Source organism: Diabrotica undecimpunctata, chromosome 4 (assembly GCF_040954645.1).
Source record: "Diabrotica undecimpunctata isolate CICGRU chromosome 4, icDiaUnde3, whole genome shotgun sequence".
Classification (NCBI taxonomy): domain Eukaryota; kingdom Metazoa; phylum Arthropoda; class Insecta; order Coleoptera; family Chrysomelidae; genus Diabrotica; species Diabrotica undecimpunctata.
The window spans coordinates 151,185,521-151,208,432 of NC_092806.1; the positions used below are offsets into that span (position 1 = coordinate 151,185,521).

At 34.3% G+C, this 22,912-nt stretch overlaps 2 protein-coding genes across 2 annotated transcripts; one reads left to right on the top strand and one right to left on the bottom strand.

The window, feature by feature from the left end:
• Nucleotides 1-134: 134 nt before the first annotated feature.
• LOC140440204 (amidophosphoribosyltransferase-like) lies at nucleotides 135-12,516 on the top strand. The gene is made up of 9 exons (XM_072530548.1): nucleotides 135-272; nucleotides 486-711; nucleotides 6,067-6,337; nucleotides 6,457-6,706; nucleotides 6,768-6,987; nucleotides 7,162-7,309; nucleotides 8,022-8,127; nucleotides 9,523-9,759; nucleotides 11,488-12,516. Coding segments are annotated over exons 1-9 (1,623 nt in total). The 5' UTR covers nucleotides 135-271; the 3' UTR covers nucleotides 11,652-12,516.
• A 978-nt stretch (nucleotides 12,517-13,494) lies between these two features.
• Nucleotides 13,495-20,362, bottom strand: LOC140440206 (xaa-Pro aminopeptidase 3). The gene is made up of 8 exons (XM_072530550.1): nucleotides 20,204-20,362; nucleotides 19,926-20,152; nucleotides 19,555-19,871; nucleotides 18,857-19,065; nucleotides 16,659-16,829; nucleotides 16,144-16,385; nucleotides 15,676-15,796; nucleotides 13,495-13,734 (listed from the first exon to the last, which is right to left on the bottom strand). The coding sequence occupies exons 1-8, from the start codon at nucleotides 20,244-20,246 to the stop codon at nucleotides 13,568-13,570; spliced, it is 1,497 nt and encodes a 498-aa protein (XP_072386651.1). The 5' UTR covers nucleotides 20,247-20,362; the 3' UTR covers nucleotides 13,495-13,567.
• Between the last annotated feature and the right edge of the window lie 2,550 nt (nucleotides 20,363-22,912).

Sequence of the window (22,912 nt, forward strand, 5' to 3'; positions counted from 1 at the left end):
ATGTTGTTACTAAGTTGTTTGTTGATATTGATCAAGAATCGGAGAATAAGAAACCAAAAACAATTTTTACAATTTGTTTTCAATTTGAAATCAACAAGTGGCTCTTAGTGGTCGTGAATAGTGTGACGTAAGGAGGAGATATAAGACTTTTAGTTGGAAGGGGTAATAAGATAAAGCGCAAGACATGTGCTAATATAAAACTGAAAGAAAGTTGTGCTTTTCAAAAGATTGTTATAATTCCAATTGATATAGTTAGTTTTTAAATTGAAAAAGTAAGTAAAACCATACCTATGAGTGTAGATAGTGTCGAATTTTTTAGAATACTTTCCTTAAGCTGCATAATAGTTGAATGTAAAATATTTAACTTATTTTTCTTTCTCTTATCTTATGTACTTTCTTGCCTAGGTAGGAAAACTTACCTTTAAGTATTTTCCCCATTTTTCTTTAATATTGAAGAATAATTGCTTAATTATGTACATTTTTAGTGTCAGAAGATAAAAAACCGTGCGGATTTGAACACCAAAGCGAAGAAGATGATTTGGCGTGCGCATTGGAAAGTGTAGGAATGAGTAAAAGAAAGGGAAGAGGACGTGTAACTTCTGGATTAACTCACGAATGCGGAGTTTTTGGTGCAATAGGATGCGGAGAATGGCCTACGAATCTAGAGATTTCACAAATCATTTGCTGGGGATTGGTTGCGTTACAACACAGGTAAGTGTTGTTAAAACCGTATAACTGGTGAAAACTTAGACTTAGTTTTAGTGTAAAATGGTAAAAGTTGTCGATAAAACTGAAGAAAATAGGAATGTTTAAATAAATGGATAAATTTTTTGTTTTCATTATTTTTAATCCACTTTTACCATTTTATCTTTATCCGCTAGTGCGTTATTTGATTTCAACTAATTTTTCTTTTAAGGCATCTCAGAACTAAAACTTTCACACAATCATATTGCATTATGATTTGAAAGTAGTGCTAGTTTTCGTGTTAAGATTTTATTAGACTTATTTTCAACGTTTTTAAGATTCAAGATATGCTAGAATTTATAAAATGGAATGTGTTAGCTCATTCATAGGTCAATGTGTTAGGACATCCATAATATAGTCCCAACTCGTCATCGTGTGATTTTATGCATTTGGCTAATAAAAACATCATCGCTAATATAGTGGGAATTCACTTCGAGGTAGAATCAAATTCACTTCCTTGTAGTTCTTGAATATACTGCTGTTCTGAGGTTTTTGTTAAAAAGATAAAAAGCATTGTGACTTTGAACACTAAACCGAAAAATATGAATTGTCGTGTGTATTGACAAGTATAGAAATGAGCAAAAAAAGAATAGCTAAGATATGTAAGTCCTGGATTAACTCAAGAATGTGGAGTTTTTGGCGCAATATGATGCGGACAATGGCCTACCAATCTAGAAACATGCCTTTGTCCCTTCCTTATCATTATAAACTTACTTTAACCTTTAATTGTGACTTATTCCCATTTAAATAGTAATACTTTAAAATGCCACAAGAAAATAGCTTCAGAACAATCCTTATCATTATTGTTATAGTATACAACATCAATGGAAATTGATGAGTATTACAGTGCCGTATATTACCTATTTACATTTATTTTTACACGGATTTTCTTAGATTATACCTTCATGTGCACTTCTTCTTCCCAATGGCGATTTGTCGCTTTCTACCCTGACTACTATATCATCTGTCATTTTGTCTATATGATCTCTATTTACTATTCCTATTCAGTATCCACTCGCCTATCTTTTCGTCCTTCAGCATTACTCTGTCAAAAGCTTTTTTATGTCAATGAAGTAAAGTAACGCTTGACAATTGTATTCTAGTGCATTTTATGTAATATGTCGTATAACAAATACTGCGTCTGTGCATGATCTTCCGCTTCGGAAACCTTATTGTTCATCCTCAAGTTATATTCTCTCGTTTATTAATTTGGTTAAAAATGTTCCGTTAGTTTCAGCGTGATGTTTAATATATTGATCCCTCCATTGTTTGGGTAGTTTGTTGCCAATCTATACTCCTCTTCTTCCTTTTTGTATATGTAGGCTTTAAAGCCTGTTTCTTCTTCAATTCATTCGTGTAGGCCTCTCGTTTCTCTTTACATTTCTCTTTTATTTCTTTTCTGAACCATGGTGTATTGTTGTTGTTTCTTTTATTCAGTATGACATTGCGTTTTCCTAGAGCTTCTCTTGCTGCTTCTTCAATGTTCTTTTTAATTTTTCCCCAGCTCGCGTTTCTATCTTCGATGTCGTTTATTTGTTGTAGCTGTATCTTCTGTGCTAGTCTCCTTTGGTACATTTCTCTTGTAGAGTCGTTCCGTAGTAATTCTACATTGAATTTTTCCTCGGTGATTTCCTGTAGAAAATGTTTGCTAATCTATCACAAGTAACAAATACATTTCAAGGTTTTTTAGGAGCTTGAAATGAAGGATCTTTCAGAACCTTTTGTATGAACTGGAATGTCCATGGGATGCCGTGCGATATTTTTGCGCTTGGCCTATTAAAACAATCATTTAAAAGCAGTAAAAAATATGTATAAGCAGATATCGTAGTGATGGTTATACTGGAAAAGAATTTGTCGAAACCAATTGCGTACGAAAGACACATTAGACAAAGAGATTCCTCTTGAGTTTGTTAATATTCAATATGACAAGGACGAATTTATAAAAGTTAACAAAGAAAAAAATTCAGAAGGAGACGAAAGCAAATCCAGATAATATGTTACTTTGACTTTAACTTTGACATTAATACAATTGATATTTTGTTTATTTTCCATAGCCATCTTTCAGAATTAGAAATTAATTTTTAAGCAATGGAAACGTACATGAAAAGTACAAATAGATTTTTTTCGAAAATGGTACGTCATATGGGCTTTATGTAGGAACATCCTTATAAAAAAAATCGAAATTTCTTAAATGTTATGCCAAAATGAAGAAATTTTGAAAGGCAAAAAAGTTATGAATAAAAATGGCCAATGCCCCGTCTAAACGAACCGCTTATGACTGCAATTAAAAAACCATACTCACGCCAAACGATTGGGTACTTTCCTCTAAATAAATAATATACAGAATTTAAAAGATACCCAGTTTGAAAATATTTGAATTAAACTCATGTTAGAGTACCATCTTTAAAGAGCTCTAGCTCCCTTAGGCGATTTACGTCAAATCAACATGAAATCAGTTCCAGAATTTGTAGTTTTCCTTTATGAAGACACAATATGTATATGTGTATAAATCCATATTTGCAAGTACAATATTACTCAATGATAAACATTACAACACTAATAGATATGTATTTTAAGAAGGTTAAATATGTCGAAATAAAATTTTTTGAAACTGTAATTGGAACTGTTTTGTTTTGAACTAAAAATACACGCAACCAGTGTCATCAGCTCACCCCCGTGACGCAAAAGAGATACGAATTGGTGACATAAACATTTTTGCAACTAAATTTTGAAATTGCATCATTGGAATAAGAATTAAACACTTCCCCGCCAGAGTTTATCACTATGTGTTTAATTTATTATTGAAAATCTTCCACGGTGACTTTGATGTCAGCCGTTCAGTACAGGTCATTTTTAGTGTTAGCGCGATAATGATATTTTATCGTATTTCTTTTCATTTTCCACGGAAAATTTCGTTGTTTGTTAGAATCATTACTGGCGTGTTATGTTGATTGCGTAATAATTTAGATTTATTTTGTTTTTTTTATTTAAATACATATAAAAATAAATGAAATATCTTATCGATGGTTTGTTCCTATATTTCACTTTTCAGAAGGTGAAAGCCGTAGCTCAGCGGCTATGTTACTGGCTTTAATAAGATGGAAGGCTTGTTGTTGCTGAAATCCGTCTGTCCCGGCTACAAAAGTGGTCGTTAAGACATATTATGGGCCCTTGCGCGACCTAAAAATAAAAACCCTAACACTAGATTTAAGCCAGAATGGTTACACGAACTTTACTTTTCAGAAGTACTTTTGTTATTTGTAGACAATATTTAAATATTGAAAATCATTCCACGATAACATCACTTATCACTAAGTAAAAACTAGAACAATACCTTCTGTATTTATTTGACTTTCTCTATCACCAGTTATATCTGTATCCAATTACCACTTAGTCTTTTACCACACCCATACAAGTTATCAACAAAAATTAGAACAAATAGATTTTTTTTGTGTGACAGTGTTAATCTTTTAAACATATTGTACCAGGTCTCTCGCGCGCGCAGGCACAGCTTCCCTTGTCTTTCCTTCTTTTATCTCTGTTACTTGTTACTTATGTTTACTTCTGTTGTCTGTCTCTCTCCAAAATCTGCTAACTTTTACGATTTTTGTCATAGCCTCCAGCACTTACTTAAACTCATCTTTTTCTATTCCAAATAAGGTCATAAAATTATGTATTTATTCAGCGTATCATCAGTATCATTTATTCGACCATTCAACCCTATATCACTTTATAAAATTATGTGCTCCAAAGATGCCTACCTTTGAGCACACAGTGTTCTGCTGTGTCGCTTATTCCGCAGTTCTCACAGCTACCATCGATTGCCTTGCCTACGGTATGCTCTAAATGACCCATGTCCCGTAAGGAATTGCGTAAAAAAGTAGTTCGAGCTTTTATATTTGTACTCGACCCACTCCTCCACGCTCGGGATTAGAGCCCTTGTCCATGCAGCCTTCCGCTCGTTTATTCACTCTTCCTGCCATTTTGTGATGGTTTCTCTTCTTTCTTCTCTTGATTCTCTTTTAGCGCAGGTGTATTGGTGGTACTTCGGCTATAACTTGTAGGGCTACCGTTGAGGTCATTCTATAGGCACATACGACCCTTAAGAGCGTAGGTGCAAAATTTCGGGCCAATGCTTTTTAAATGCATTAATTTTTTTCGAATCCTGAGAAAACTAATTAGTATTTTTGAAAAATTTAAACACAGAATGAAAGATGAAAAAGAAGAGAAAATTTAGTGTGATTTTTAATTTCAAATATCTCATTCAAAAAAACTTTTTGTTTATTCTAAGGAACTTTCGGCCCTCGGTAATAATATAATCTTTCATTATGCGTTTAAATTTTTCAAAAATATTTGTTAGTTTTCTCAGGATTCGAAAAAAATGAATGCATTTAAAAAGCATTGGCCCCAAAATTTGCGCCTACGGTCTTAATAGGGCATACTCTAACTCTAGTATTTATTTGTATATAACTTTTATCAGAGTCTTTCTTTTTTTCAGTAACTGGACCTGCTATATTTGGCATAATTTTTGCCAAAGTTGTTATTCTCTGTTGGGCCTCGTTTGCAACATATTTAACATGCTCGCCAAATATCTGTTTACTGTCCAGCATCACTCCCAAGTATTTAACCTTTTTGCTTGAAATTATTCTCTCTTCTTCAAAGGTTATCTGCCTCTAGATCCTTTTGGTATCAGAGCTTCCGTTTTTTTGCGTAGCGAGTGTCAACTCTCGGTCTTTCAGCCACGTTTTCATCCTTTCTAGAGTAGCATTGGCTATGTTCATTATAAGCTCGCTTTGGTTGTGCTCTAATAGAACGACCAGGTCATCCACGTAAGCTACAGCCTGGGTTCCTTTTCCTAGATCTTCCCTTAGTATATCATTGTAAAGAATGTTCCAGAGCAATGGTCCTAAGACCGAGCCCTATGGCACCCCCGACTACGTCTACATAGTTTGTCTACTTGAAAAGTATTTCTTTACTATGTTTTATAGGTATGGGGATAATTCCAATTTCTACAATACCTATTTCAGTTATTACTCTCCAGCCCGCGCAGTTAAAGGCATGGCATTTTTTTTCCAGAAAGAAGGCTACCAACCACCTACTCCTACATGTGGCAGTTACTTCCCTGATCCTACTGACTGCTTTTTTTTATTTTTATTTCCTAAATCCATATTAGTGTTAAGCCATCATCATCATCCAGTATCAACATCTAGCCTCAATTGCCGAATTCAGTGTTATATAATATTACAATAGAGCAAGATTCACCTTGTTTTATTTAAAGCTGTGATGTCTTGTTTATCATTAACCAGGTATTTTTGCTTTTAGAGGCCAAGAGTCCGCCGGTATAGTTACAAGCGAAGGTCGCTGCTCAAAATACTTCAACGTCGTCAAAGGTATGGGCATGATCAGTAATATTTTTAATGACGAAGCCATAAAAAAGTTAAAGGGAAGCGTAGGAATCGGCCATACCAGATATTCGACCTCTGCAGCTTCGGAGGAAGTCAACTGCCAACCTTTTGTAGTCCATACCGCACACGGAGCACTTGCCGTAGCACACAACGGAGAATTAGTCAACTGTGATAGTTTAAGAAGACAAGTAAGTGATTATTATTATGTAGTACAGAAATTTGAATGTTTCTGTAAACCGTGTATGTTTTTGGGTTGGAATATTTTTCCAATTAAATTCGCCTTCTTTCATGAAAATATCTTTTTCAGGTTTTGGAACATGGTGTTGGTTTATCCACTCACTCAGACAGCGAACTGATTACGCAAGCTCTATGCTTGAATCCACCAGAGGGCGAGCCCAATGGTGAACCAGACTGGCCAGCTAGAATAAAGCATTTGATGGATTTAGCACCTTTAAGTTATTCTTTAGTAATTATGTTGAAAAATAAGATTTATGCTATTAGAGATCCGTACGGAAACCGACCTCTGTGTTTGGGAAAGATTTTACCTTTTAATGAACGTAAGTTTCCTTTGAATGTTTGTATCTGCAAAATGTATTAACTTAAATTTATTGATTTCAGCTCTCGATGGAGAATGTGATGACAGTCGAGAGGCAGAGGGATGGGTGGTATCTTCAGAATCTTGTGGATTTTTGTCCATTGGTGCACAATATGTACGAGAAGTATTCCCTGGAGAAATAATAGAAATGACCAGACATGGTATCCGCACTATCGATGTAGTTGCAAGGCCCGAAGACAAAACTCAAGCCTTCTGTATTTTCGAATATGTATATTTTGCCAGGTAATTAATAAAATTTCTTTATATACAATCTATACACATATAACATATCAGCCAAGATATCTGCTATATTAAAATTGGGATAAATATTAAAAATTATTGAAGACAGTAATGTCTTGTAGGTATTAACCTATAGTACTTCTGTTGTTAAAACTTCAACATAATATTTTGTTTCAGAGCTGACAGTATTTTTGAAGGTCAGATGGTGTACGCCGTCAGAATGCAGTGCGGTAGACAATTGGCTATAGAACATCCCGTAGAAGCCGACATTGTTAGTGCTGTTCCAGAATCTGGTAATGCAGCAGCTCATGGTTTTTCACGACAGGTAAACCACTGTGTTTTTATATAATTTCCTTAATTTGGAATCAGCAACATTACATATTGTTAGTTATTTTAGATTTTCGTTGATTTGATAAACAAATCATAAATATTTGTAATATTTTATATGTAGTGTTTTGAAATTGCTTCTCTTTTAAAATAGGCTCTAAAAAGGATCTTAATGACTGGATTTTGACTTTATTGTAGCGTTAAAATTGTCTTTAAACTTTCATATTGTGTCAAATTTTAATATTCCTAGCGTATTTTATCCATTTTTGATTATATTTACACATTCCCTTGTCTGTTCAATTGTTTTGAAATATATTAATGATGATCTTTTATTCCCTTTTTTGTATTTTACAATCACGCCTTCCTGTCAATGTGCTTATTATTTTTTTTTAAATTTTTTTCGACCCAATCTAAATTTCCAATGCCTTTTTGAGTCGGTAGCTGTCTCTTAACGTTTCTTTGGAACTAACTTTATTCAGTATATTATGCCTACTGCCGAATCGGTAGAGCTGGCGTCGCTGTGCACATTTACGGTAACACTACGCCGTTGGACAAGCACCATCCCTGTCTCGTGCCATGCATAATACTCAATTAAAACACAATTTCTTCAAAACCTGTTTGGTTTCACTTTCGCAGCGTCATTATTTTGTTTTAGTTTATATTTTTGTCAAGTTGTTTTTATTTATCTCAAATATTTTTTTTTTTTTCAGAGTGGTATAAGGTTCGCAGAGGTTTTATGCAAGAATCGATATGTAGGACGATCTTTCATCCAGCCAAGTAATCGTCTAAGACAACTCAGTATTGCAAAGAAATTCGGTAAGTCCCGTAATTATTTAGACGTTTTTATTGTTGTATGACATTTGTTATAAAATATCCAGTGTGGAATGAGTTGTGTGACACGGAACGTCGTCCTGTTAAAACCACATGCCATTGGTGTCTATATCATCCAATTCAGGCTAAAATAAGTTAGTAAATATCGACCTATAGGGTTCGCCTTTGACGGTGATGACTCAAAGAAATATGGACCGATGACGTCAGCATCGCCAGTCCAAAATCCGTACGAAACAGTGACTTTTTCGAGATGCATTGGACTCTCTTGGTTCTGATCTAAATGGTATCGTCCCAAATTCGACAATTCTGTTGGTTGACGTACCCATTTGTCCAAAAATCAGCCTCATCGCTGAAGATGATTTTTTTATGAAAACTTTGCCCAAGCAGAACAACTATTTTGATACACCAATTTTATCATTTCCATGAGTTGTTGTACCCTATATCCATCCATGATAATTTGACAAACATTAAATAAATGACAGTCAATTTGACAGAAGTAGTTTCAATAATATGGCCGCTACCAACTGTCAAAGTTCGGAATTCCCTATAGGCTTTTTTACCATGTGATGAGCGAATGCGGATCCGCCATGTTGAAGCAATATATTTCATCATTTCTTTACTTACTCGGTAAGGCTAAAGGCATTCGTTGCTCGCTCATGAGGCAGCGACTGTTAAGGTATTCTTGAGCCAAGGGCACGGAGTGACATTTAGTTACGTTGTGCCGTTCGTCCGTTTCGTGGTTCCGATAAGGCTTGCCTTTCGGATACCCGGCTAGCGTTCGTTTGCATCGTTTCGAGCGTCAACTTAACTCCAGCCTGATTCGATTCGAGGACATTGCCAGGCGGGAAATTTGACTTGGGCGGTACATCTGCCAAAGAATAACGCAGGTGTCCTAAGGTCCGTTCAGAGAGGACAGAAATCTCGCGTAGGGCAAATGGGCAAAATCTGGCTTGAACCTGATATCAGGGATAACTGACGTGGCGACCAAGCGTTCATAGCGACGTCGCTTTTATATCATCTTCCTATCATTGCAAAGCAGAATTCGTCAAGCGTTGGATTGTTCACCCATAGCCAGGGAACGTGAGCTGGGTTTAGACCGGCGTGAGACAGGTTAGTGTTACCCTACTGATGACTCGTCATTGCGATAGTAATCCAGCTCAGTACGGGAGGAACCGCAGATTCGGACATTTGCGGAATATACTTGATGCAGAATCTCTGATTGGGCTGCTTTTTTAGATCTGGTGCAAACTAATATACTCAGCTTTATCTGTAAAAAATCGGTGCAGAAAATCTGAATGAGTTCCATTTTTCTGGACGTTCCATCAATTGTTATTGATTCTTTAATATTCACAAAACCTAAGCATTTACGTTTTATTTTAGGTGCCTTGGCAGGAAACGTTAAAGGAAAGAAAGTTCTCTTAATCGACGATTCCATAGTAAGAGGAAATACAATCGGTCCCATCATCAAACTGTTGAAAAACGCAGGAGCCAAAGAAGTCCATATTAGAGTTGCTAGTCCACCCTTAAAATATCCCTGCTACATGGGAATCAATATTCCTACCAGGGAAGAACTTATAGCCAACAAAATGAACTCGTCAGAACTAGCAAAAAAAGTCGGTAAGTAAATGACATATTTAAAGTAATAATTTGTAATAATAGTCTACTTTAAACATCGCTGTATAGTATTTTCATTTTTAAACCACTCCAATGACCGACATCACGAAACGAAATTTTGTTAAAAATATCACACACCAACTATTTCTTGGCAGCATTTAAAGACTTCTTTCGAGGAATCGTGTATAACTGAGCCCTTTATGCAAGATTTCTTTTAAGATGAAGGCCTCAAGAGCATCATCGCTGATGGTGCCTGCTAAAAAAACTCTCCTCGCTCATAAGCCTCGCGCTTATTTGTGCTGAACCTCGGTATGGCGGTGTCTATCTTCGTTTACGCTCTCACACATATCTCGTTCCTATGTCACTCCTCCCCCTTATGGCTACTTTAATCTCTTTCCGACTTTCTATTCTATACTTTCGCATTTCCTTTCAGCGTTTATATACTTTTTGGTTCATTCCTCATTCTAAACGTAATGTCGCAGCTCCGGTTGTCTTTCCTGTTCCTTCTTCTTAAGTATCTTTGTCATATAATTGTGTATCTTTCACCACCACTTTGCTGAATTTACCACTCCTTCAACCAAATCTACAGCCGTTCTAAATCTCTCAAAAGGCATCTGTATCCAGTGAGCACTAAGGAAATAATCCAGACACTGGTGCCACAGTCCATCCATCTTGTCAGGTTCTGAATCAGCGACTTAGTCCACTCTGCCACACTCTGTATCTAGTTGCATTCGTTTTGCAACACCAATATTGACCTTCCAGTCTGCTTCTTTCTCTCTCTCACGTCAACCCTCATTCCTCCTGTCGTATACTCTCTCCCACTTTCCCTTCTTCACTAACACTTGTATGATACGTAACTGGTAACAATGCTCAAGGCGATACAGTCTTATAAGCACACACACCACCTGCAACAGACTTGTCTATCTACCTGAGTAAGGTGCTTCTTGTACATTGATGTAAGAGCCGTCCCATACCAGACTTGTGCCGCATATAGTACGACCTATTGAATAACAGGTAGGGCTTCCCGTCTCTCAGGTTTGGGCCCCATTGCAAGTAATTACAACCCGCACATGCTCCTCCTAACTGGGACTCTGATATAATCGTCCGTCCAAGGTATTTCACGCTCTTCGTCAGCTCTATTCCTACTCCTGAATACTTAAACGCTACTCCTCCACTATTCCGCGTCCCACTATTTTTCTTTTAGACAGATATTCCGAGGCCATCGTGAATATAACATTAAATTGATACATTTATAAGACGGCCACTGGACTGTGACATAAATAGTGTGTAAATTGACGTTTTTTCTAAATATAAAGGTAGTGACCTACCTAATTTTTAAAATAGGCATCTACTTTGCATATAATTATGTTTTGCATCCCTTAACTTCGAATCCGACTAGCGACTAAGTGAACAGAAGCTGTATTGGAGTGTAGTGGAGTTCGAACTCACACCATTCGATACTAAGGGCAGATACACTTACCTCTGAGCTACTTAGACCGCAATTGACCTAAAACGAGCTTTAGACAGCAATGATGTCTTTGCTTGACATTTTCCTTTTGACTTTAACCTTCTTGTCTGTCATAACAAAGCGAAATGGCTACTTAGAGACAAATTTTAGGGTTTGATAGTTTTATATGATAGTACTATTCACTGAGTAAACGATTAACTTATAGTTTTTGATATGTACTTATTACTTTCTGAATTTGACTCACGAATTAATTTTTGTTGCAGGCGCCGACAGCTTAGAATATTTATCTTTGGAAGGTTTGATCAAAGCTGTGAGATCAGACATAAAAACTAAAAACGCCCACTCTAAAGTAGGACATTGCACGGCATGTTTGTCTGGAATTTATCCAGGAGGTGTGCCAAATACGAACTCTGACTATGACTGGTAGTGAATAAAGTGAAAAATAATTCTGTAGGTTTTATGTTGTGTAATTTATGATTGGGGATGTAAATTAACAGGAGAGTACGTAATTCGGCAAGATCGAGTAGTGATTTGATTTACAGTCATGAATTCACTCATGATTTGTTATAGCCCAATGCAGGTTTTTAATTATTAGGTACACGTTATTTATACAAATATACAATTTTAGGCTCTCTTTAGACATGTACTGGATTAGTAAATCGGTTTATTTCATTTGAATATTTGTATCTAATAGACACCTCTTTATTGAAGTAGCACAAACGTCTTTAAAATTTATATATAATATATAAGTTATTTTAATTTTTACAGTTAGTTTAGATAAAATGTAAACAATTTATATAATACACACTATTAATTGTTGAATTAGACCTACAAATGACAACGGTGTACAATGTTTCAGTCGCCACCGACGCCATATCGCTGCAACTTACATTACAGCAAATCTAGGACGCATTTTTCTGCGAACTTGAGTTTATATAAATATGTATTGTAGAATTGTTGGTACAGCAGTTGGGTTGAAAGCGTATGAGGTCTTTAAGCGACAGAGAATATGACAATGTATGACTTAACTGAAGATAAGCCTTTGTGCTTTGAGTATCTTACAAATTTTAACATTTAATGCTAATAACATTACTCACCTAAATCAACAATTAAATTGAAGTAGATGTGCTAAAAGTATCGTTTAAGCTAAGCATATAGACAATGTACAAAGCTTTCTAACGTTTCCTTGTAAATTGTAAACGTGAATCTTTTGATAAAAGAACATAATTTATTTTCCGTATATTTATACGTTTTTGTATATTTATTTTTTAAATAAATATTTATATTTTTGACACTTTATTTTTTCTTTATCCTTTCACTCGATCGAGGTCGGTATCGCATGGGGTGCAGATAAAAGTCCGCACGCGGTTTCCAAAAGACACACAAATATATTACCTTAAATCACGCATGCAATAATCAGTATGTTACACAGCATATACAATAAAAGCAATGTAAGATGTATAGGAAAAATAGGGAGAGTATTATGCATAGTCCGGAGGATACGACTGAATTGTTGAAACATCATTTTCCGGAACTTACATGTACATCTTTGTCTTCCAAACATCCAAATCTTTACGCATCATTTAAGCTAAGTATCTTTGTTTAATCACGTCAAAGATGCTATGGATTCTAACAAATAGCCGCATGGTGCTTATCTACTTCTAAAGGTGCCAATCATATAGTGATGTTGACGACAACATTGACCCATCTTATTCTATTCACAGCAGCTCGAAATTGAACAGGTGACGTTCCAAATTGACTTACTTGACCTCGATTTTGTATACTTCTAGTTGATAATTCTGAGGATGATGTTTGTACCCTCAGGATGATATCAAATACTGATTGTTTTGTGTGTTGTATATGTATATTTGTAGATAATGTGTCTCTGACTTTTGACAGGCCATGTATTTAGGACGGACGAAACAGACTTCCAAAAAACTGTCGAATGCAGGGGAAGTGATCTATTTGGAGGCCGAGAAAGCGATGGGAGGATGAGAACGAAAGAAATCTCCTTGGCAGTCGATCGTGGAGGAGATTGGCTACATACTGTAACGAATGGAGAGGTATGTTGAGGGAGGTCAGGGCTCGAATTGAGCTGCGGGACTGTAGGATGGATGGGTTTTCAGAAATAATAATTTTATAGACTAACACCAGGAAATGAATATGTCTTTGTTCTAAGTTTATTTCAGCTACTACACCTTCTCCTTGGTTAGACGGGAGTTTATTGAAATTTTACATTGTAAGCATAAGTATAAATAAATACACATAAAAAAATCAACAAAAATATATTTCCACAAAGTACAAATATATTCAATTACAAAAATCATAAAACATTACAAAAATTCACTGGTTTTCGCTTGCTAGCCTTTCTATTTCATCTATATGCTTCGGACATTTTCGGCTTAATACAACAGGACCATTTTCTGTGATTAAAATGTCATCCTCTATCCTTATACCAATGCCCCTGTACTTTTTTGGCAGCAATTTGTTATTTTCATTTACGTAAATTCCTAAAAATAAGCCCATTATTAATCGAGATCTTATCGCTCAATGGAAGTTCTTTGTTTGGTATCCACATCTTTCTAGACGTGGATAGCCTATTCTAAAAACTAGAGCTCTGCAATTTAGGTCGAAAAAAACTCAAAAACAGAAAGCTACTGTACTCCCTAGTGAGAAAATGGGTGAGAATTTCAGACATTCCCCCAATTCCCAGGTTTTCTCTCTGTATAGTAGAATTTGCTTTATAGAAATTACGTAGATCATCTAAGTATCTCTGGCTTGTGTCGCCTGTTTCACCCCGTTATAAAACACAGTTTTTTGTCCTATGTCTTTCGATTTTTTGGAAGCATAGCTTTCTTATCACGGGCTACGGACGGAGCGGTGGATCGCGCAGACGTATGAAAAAATAAAACCGACTGAAACGAAAAAATGTAACGACAGGTCGCGCGACCACGTTCTACGGGGATTAATAAACAGTCTGTAAAATAAAATAAATTAAAGTAAAGTACAATAAAATAAATTAAATTAAAACAAATAAATATAAAATAAAATAAATTAAAATGAAGTAAAAATAAACTAAAATAAATTAAAATGGAAAACAAAAAAATAACATAAATTACAACGAAATAAAATGAATTAAAATAAACTTAAGAAATTATGGGTAATCACGGAAGAGACTACCACAAGTCATAAGAAACTCCAATGGAAATCTCCAATTATCAGAAGAGGAATATATCAAAAACTTATTTACAGGCAATAGGGAAGAAATAAATGAAATATTACTAACTGATGAAAATATACAAATTCTAATATCAGGGGTGAAACTTCTTCTTCTTCTAGTGCCGTCTCCAATAATGAAGTTTGGCTATAACCATTGCAAATTCATCTCTATCTTCTGCTTTTCTTAAGAGCGTCTGTATGTTTAACCCGGTCCAGTCGCGAATGTTTTTCAGCCAGGATATTTGTCGTTTACTAAGACCTCTTTTTCCTTCGATTTTACTCTTCATAATCAGCTGCAACAACTCATACTTATCATTTCTAAGTGTGTGCCCCAAATATGCTGTTTTTCGCCTTTTAATGGTGGTCAAAAGTTCTCTGTCTCTTCTCATTCTGTGCAACACCATTTCGTTCGTAATATGATCGGTCCATGGTATCTTCAAAATTCTCCTAAAAAGTCACATCTCAAAAGCTTCCAGTTTTCTCATTAAGTCAACACTAACAGTCCAGGCTTCGACACCATAAAGAAAAATAGAATGGATATAACATTTTACCATCCGATATCGGATTTGCAGATTGAGTCTTTTGTTACTCAGAAATTTCCTCATCTGTAAAAAGGCTGCTCTTGATTGTTCTATTCTTGAGCGAATTTCTGATTTCGGATTCAGATCTTCCGTAATCCAGACTCCTAAGTATTTCATTTTGTCCACTTGCTCAATATCTTCATTTTTTATCTGGATCCTTGTAATGACTTTGCCCCTCTTACTGATAAGCATGGTTTTTGTTTTCTTTACGTTTATTGTTAAACCAAACTGTTCCCCAGTATCACAAATTGTGTTTAGTAGCGTCCGCAGGGCTGTCTCACTTTCAACGATAATGACTGTATCGTCAGCATAACGGATGTTATTTATATTTTCACCATTTATTTTGACCCCTTCTGTACAGTTTTTAAGTGCTTGCGTAAATAACTCTTCGGAATACATATATATTAAATTGTATATGTTGTTCTTGGCTGAAAAATATCAGAGATTGGACTAACTTCAGTGTTGAACAGATATTTCACGTTGCAAAAGATAGGGAAGCGTTTAAAGAAGTGGTCGATAAAAAAGCTATGCTTTCTCTCCTCGGTCATTCCCGGAGTGCACATCCCGCTTTTTTTTTGTTTTGTTTTATTTGTTCAAGACTCGATTTGTTTTTTGTGCGTACAAGTACTTCAGGAGTGTTGAATTACTTACCTGGTTCTATCGTAATGATCATACCAGGCTCGATTTGAACATTTCTCGTCACTGTAGGAGTATCATGAATATCCATTCCTAAATAATGGGAGACGTGATGAGGGCACAATTGGTACGCCGCCTAGAAAAATGTATTTATTTATTAAACAGAAAAATCCTTTTACAATTACAATAGGTGCTTAGAAGTCCAATTAAACTGCTATTGAACTGGAGATTTCAATAAAGGTACAATATACAGGGTGTTATATTTTAAAAGTCAAAGTGACTAATGATATCAGGAAAATGTTAAATCTGGCAACATCGCAAACATTAAATTTAAAATCTCCATATTGCAGAATATGCGTATTCCGGTTTTTGTATGATTAGCACCATCCATTTATGAGATAATTAGGTGTTTTCAAACTTTTGGCCCACTCTGTATACACATATATTACAAGAAAATAAAAATCATTATCAATGATGTCTTACTTTCATCAAAAACGAATCTGATGGCTGAGCTCCTAATAATCCTACTTCCTGTAATCGTTTTCCCAATAAATAACACATACTTTCAAACAACGCATCGAGAGATGGAAACTTATTGCACATTGTTATTAGTTCGTTATTTACGTCATAAACTACTTCGTATATCTGACGCTGTTCTTTTGAAAATTTCCCACTGATCGGCCAAGTTCTTGTAACGTCACTTGAGTATCCATGATATTCACAACCTAAAACAACGATTTTATACTATATTTAATGGTATTAAACGACAATTTTAATTGAATTGAATAGGTTATAATTGATCTTTCATTTTACACCTCTGAAACAATTCTTAAAATATAAATTAAATTGGTCTAAAGCAGTAAATGACCATGATGACAAACTAATTTCTGTTTTAAATTAATATTACAGAAAAATGTAGCTTTAAGTACAATCTTTCTTTTTGCTAAGTACATAAACATGAGTGTGATGTTGATGAAAGCACAATAACTAATCCTTACCTCCATCCATAAGTACCATCTCACCCGGATCTACTATTTGATTGTTATTGATATAGTGAATAGTTGTAGCTCTATTTCCCCCGGCTACAACCGGAGGGTAAGCTAGATAATCTGCTCCCCTGCTACGACATTCATAGTCAAATTTTGCAAACAGTTGATTTTCGCCAATACCTATACATATGATAAAAACATTAAAATATGAATAAAAATTCCTCCTTATACAGTATCTTGAAATATTTTACTGACAGCATTCTACATTATCATTTGACTACTTGAGTCCCTGTTGGAGCATAGATAGGACATAATTTAAAAATATTTAGTAAGTAGTTAAGATTCTTGATGTGTAAAATATTAATAAAAACATACAATATTCTCAAAGAACTCAAATGAAAACAAACGGACCTCAATACAAAAGGTATCCTTGGGTGTATTGCTTGGTTTTCTTGTAAAATTTTCTAGTCTCTCTTCTGTTATTATAATCTGTAATTTGTTGTATTTTTCTATTCAACATTTCTCTTTTTCCTTCTACATATTTTCTTTGCATCTCTTCTGAGTTCTTCATATGCCCTTCCATTCAATAGGGAATACCTTTGTAGACATTTCTGTCTAGCTATATTTTTGTTATTTATTACTTGTTGGCAATCTTGGTCAAACCATTCCTCGTTTCTTTTGCTTGAGGTTTCACCTAATGTTTCCTTTGCCAGATTTGTAATTGTCGTTTGGATGACATTCCATTCTTCTTCAACGTTGTTTTGTTCTCCTCTTTCATTTGTCGATGGGACATTTGGATCAAAATTTGGTATCAAATTTTTACCGTCGAGCTGATACAAATTTTATTAAGCATTGATTTCGCTCGCGTAACTGAATGGTTCACTCAACACAAAAAATGCTTATAAACTTTTTTGTTTAAAATTATCTCAGCTACATTTTTTATTTGAAACATTTTTTTTATGTTGTACAGATTCTTGATAAATTGATTTTTTTGCGTTTTTACCCCTTGTGGGCAAGCCCGGGGGTAAAAGTGTTAAACTTTTTTGCATCTTTTTTGGGGTTCCAAAATTAATATTCTTTACAAAATTCAGCTTGTTCATATGATTTTTAGAGGTCAACTCTCTGACGACTGGACTATTATCATGTATTTAATATTAAAGCCTTTACTAAATATGTTTAAAGTAGTTGTTTTCCAAGTATATATACATTGTACATTTATTTATTGGAACATACTGTTAACATTTTGAATGCAGTTGCAGAAAAAACAATACTGTATTGAATAGAATAATAATAAATTTAATATGACGATGTGCTGAGTTTACAGTTCCTAGGAGGAATAAAAAAAGGAGTACCCACAAAAAATCACATGGTGGAGAAGAGTTAGAAGAGTTAGGGGGACAAATGATAAAACAAATTATACATTAATGTTACAACACATCTACATGCACAAATTACTGTCATTACTCAAAACAATAGTACATATTTTTAATTTTATGTATTTAGTGTATATATCTAAATGCTTCACTTGTTCTTTTGGATTCTTAACCTGTTTTTAACAGTATGGAAAGTTTAGTATGACATGCTCTGAAATGATAAGTGCTGTAACTTTCAAAATGAAAATGTTTAGGTTTTGATTAATTCTAACATATTAGCTACTATTTTTGTCAACGAAACAATAGAATAACAACCACCTCTTTTTGTTTAAGTGTTACTGAGACAATTACAATTTACACACTTCAAAAATATGCACTTGAAATGAATACTGAATTTAGTGGGTTATTTTCTATAAAAGTGAGATGGCTGGGACTTATGACACATAGAGAGAAAGAATGGAAGCCAGAAACTGAAAGACAGAAAGGTATACAACAAAATTTGACAGTACACAAGAAGAATGTGGAATGATTCACCACAATAAATGAGTCAAAGAATTTTAAGTAAGATAGACAAACATTCCATCAGAAATGAAATGTCTTGATGATGATAATTTTCTATATAAAAATGCTGTTTTTGTGGTTGAATGATTTTTTTGTTCTCTAGTTCATGTTTTGGATTGTTCTAAATTGAGAAAACACCATGTTGTAAAGAAAGTACATGATTCTACAAAGATTCAGTGTTATTATAACGTTTGGTGACAATTAGTAGGTATTAGTGTATTATTTAGAGAAATTTGAATGTAAATAAAAGTTTGCAAGCATTTCTTATTTTACCTGGTTTTGAAACTGATATTGTGTCCATAAAAGCAATTGCTGTGATGTCACATGCCTTCTGCATCAAAGCTATTTCTGCAGGACTCTTAAACAACCTCAATTTTTGTAGAAGTGGTTTAGGATTTTCCCACTGTTTATTACTCGTATCTTGCATGAAATTTTTTATAGAAGAATGAATATTTTTCTGTACTGGTGTTAAAAAATCATACCTAAAAAGCACCAAACTATTAAAAAGGGCATTCAAACAGAGGAAAATAAAATTTAATTTTGTTTTTTATTGTAGCACACTGCTTTGTTGTTGTGAAACATAAAAGCAAATACTATATGTACTCCTCACATACTAAATAAATATCTATGGTTAGGTTAGGTTAGGCGCAGCGTGAGGATATTTTGATAGAATCACTTTTGGAAAGATATAAGACAAAAAATTCCTACCATACTTAATTAATAGCTAAAATAAACTTACTTTACAGTCAACCAAAATAAACATAAATTTCATCCACAAAAAAAGATTGCATGAATAAGAGTTGAAATGGATTAAAAAGATGAAACATACTTATACAGATAACTGTGAAAGCTATCAAGCTTCTCACTAGCAACCCCACCAATTTACTATGACAGTCATAGTAACCAATTGGATAGATCATGCTCTTATTTAATTAGATTACTTTCTATTTTACATGAAACAAACAGCTTACCATAAATTTAGCTGTTTCTGAGATTTCTGGTAAGAATATATATACTTTTCAAACTCATTAATGGGTAGACTTTCACTGACACCAAAAAAATTAGTAGCATCTTCTGGATGTGTTCTAGGCCCATCCCAGAGTTCTGCATGATCATCTTTGTCCCTGGTAAATAGTACTGTGGAAAACTTTCCTCTTTCATCAATAGTTATTACTAAACAACAGTCAGGTTCCAAGCAGCCAGTCAAATAGAGGAATTCTGTATTTTGGCGGAAAACATATGGTATTTTATCAGACATGTACTGTTTTGAAGCAGCTGGTATAATCACCTACAATGCAATTTTACAGTTGTTGACACAAAATAAATTTACCCAATAATTTACCATATGATTCTTTGTTTTTAAACTATTATTTAATGAAAACTTTGTTAGGGAATCTATAAACTTAGATCTTCTAGTTTGGTACTCATATTTGGTGATCATTGGAGTTACTTCTCCTTCATTCATAATATGTGGATGGGTATCATATGTTGGTTGTCCCAGTACTTTTTTGGTACATTTATTAACATCTTTACCTAATCTTGTAGCCTGGTTGCAGAAGCTTCTAAGACCTGAAATATAAATTAATAATAAAAGAAAATATAGATCAAATATAGACTTACCGTTTTTTAAGGACAACGATGATAATGAAAGCAATACACACATAGTTTAATTTAATATCACAGCACAGTTTTAGAAAAAAATGTTATGTTTATGATTTTTTATACATTTTAGGTTAGGTTAGATATTTGCGACATTTTCCATTTCCATCACAGATTGAGGTAGACAACACAAACCGCATTACAGTCATAAAACATAAAATATATTTGTTTTTTATGTTTAAAATGTTATTATAAAAAAAAATTCGATTGTGTACCATTTGGTAAACGTACAAAAAAAAAGATAAAAGCTTTTCACAAGGTGGGATTTTAAATTATGTAAATATTCACTCAGTTTTGAAACAACACATTAGCACCAATAATGAGTATTCTTTAAAATGGGGTACATCTCTCTAGTTTATACAGTTGTGTCTAAAAGAATATAGGAGGATGGAAATACTAACGAATCAAAACATTTCCATGCTGGGACCGAAAGGGAATTCATTCAGGAGGAAGAAATGCCATACGGACAATAATCTGAACATCTAAAAAATTAAGGGACCAAGTTTTAAAGTTGGAACCTGTTACTTTTTATAGATCTGGCCTATGTAGTCAGGAGCAATCCTTACACTCTCCATAAGAAATTTATTGGTTTTATGTAGAGCTCAGGACTTTTTGGAGTTTAATGAAAATACAAGGTTTTGTACTATAAACGTCTCCCGATCTAGTACCAAAGACAAGCAGTGTCTTGTCTTAGGTAACGCGAAGGTTTTCCCGATGGTATCTATTCGTGTGCCAAATAATAGAAGATGAGATCATAAAGTAATTCATGAAATGAAACAAAATATGAGAGAAAAGAAAGACGGAGAACAGACTTTGACAAATTTGGAGAACAGCGAAATTAATATATCTCTGTTACCGCATTATTGAGTACCGTGATTTTCTCTAATAAACTACAAGCCCATAGGAGATCATTTGACCCAACATTAATCACATATAAATCAATACTACAATATGTAATAACAACTTAATAAACTATATGCCGCCAATTCTTATCGGTACTCAAAGCATCGGGGTTCAAATTAAGGGTTGCGCCTTTGATTTCTCACCCCTGTCCCACCCCAAAATGTACGGCATTGCAAAAAAAGTAATCTACATACCGATCCGAAACTTTGTCTATGAATTCCGTAGCTACTGTATCAAATTATCGAAAATGGGGAAAAAATTTTTCGAAAATCAAAGATTGTCCTTTCTACTGGTACCAATAATTTTGTACTGCATTAGGGATCATATTTATAAGGATAGGTCAATGATTTTGCCAACTAACGCCACCAAATTCATTTTAATAGTCTGCGAAACATATTGGCTCCTGAAATTATCTAGACTTTTCGATAAATTCTCGCAGGTTCAGTATTTGTTTTGTATTTTTACTTTTACAAAACCTTATTCAAGCTTACTCAGTACTCATCTACTTATTATTTTAGTCGATCACTTGAAAAACCAGGTGTTTAATGATAACGTGAAACTAAATATTGGGTGTAAACAATAACCACTTAAAGATACTTCCTAAATCATTAGGAAAAACAGATTAATTAGAATAGATTAGGTACCTGCGTAATGATCTACTAATCGGATTGAATTAATTCTCCCGTATTACTTATTTTTCGTTAAAATTACGTATAGAAGTAATTAGGTCTTTCCAATATCTGTAAAAATATATTAAGATGCAATTGAAAACAATTTTACAGAACATCAAAATAATAATATTAGTAAAAATTATTTGTAAATTTTTTTCAACGACAAATAATTTAATAAAAATGAAAATCATCATCATAAGTAGCTCGACAATTCGTTGTGGATCTTGGCCTGCTCACAAATAAGTCGCTACTCCTGTGGATTCCTGGCAACTCCCCTCCATCTTCTGACCCTTAGAATCTGTAGGTCTTCTTCCACATCATCAATCCATCTCCTTCGTGGTGGTTCTCTACTTCATGTGTCCTCTGGTTTTGAAAATGTTAATCTCTTCATGTATTCGTGATCTGACATCTAAGTCTCTGCACTTTAAAGAATTTCACAATATCTGGATCGGTGTATAACTGATTTAGTTCAAAGTTGTATCTTCGACGCCATATCCCATTTTCATTTACGGCTCCAAAAATCTTTCTAAGAAGTTTTCTCTCAAAAATACCAAGAACTCTTTTATCATTTTGAGATAAGGTTCACCTTTCAGCCCCATATATTAAAACTGGTCTTATTAAGATCTTGTATATATTGAGCTTTACTGCACCTTTTACATTTTTATTTTTTAAATGTTTCTGAAGACCGTGAACAGTTCTGTTTGCTATTGATATGCGTCTTTTTTTTCGTCGCTTGTCGTGTTTGTTGGGTTTACTAGCGATCCAAGATATGTGAATTCTTTGACTTGCTCAAAGGTACCTATGGTTGTTAATTTGAATTCTCTGTTGGATATTTCGGAGGTTTTTAGAAACCAATATATATTTGGTTTTTTCCTTGTTTACCGCAAGTCCTAATTTACTTGCCTCGTCCGCAAGCCTTGTAAAACACTACTGCACCATGTCTCTCATACTTCTACCCACTATAACTATATCGTCAGCGAATGCGAGAATTTGCGTCGATCTATTAAAAATAGTTCCATTCATTCTAATATTTAATTGTCTGATTGCCTTTTCCAAGGCAATATTAAAGATGAGACACGCCAAAGCGTCCCCCTGT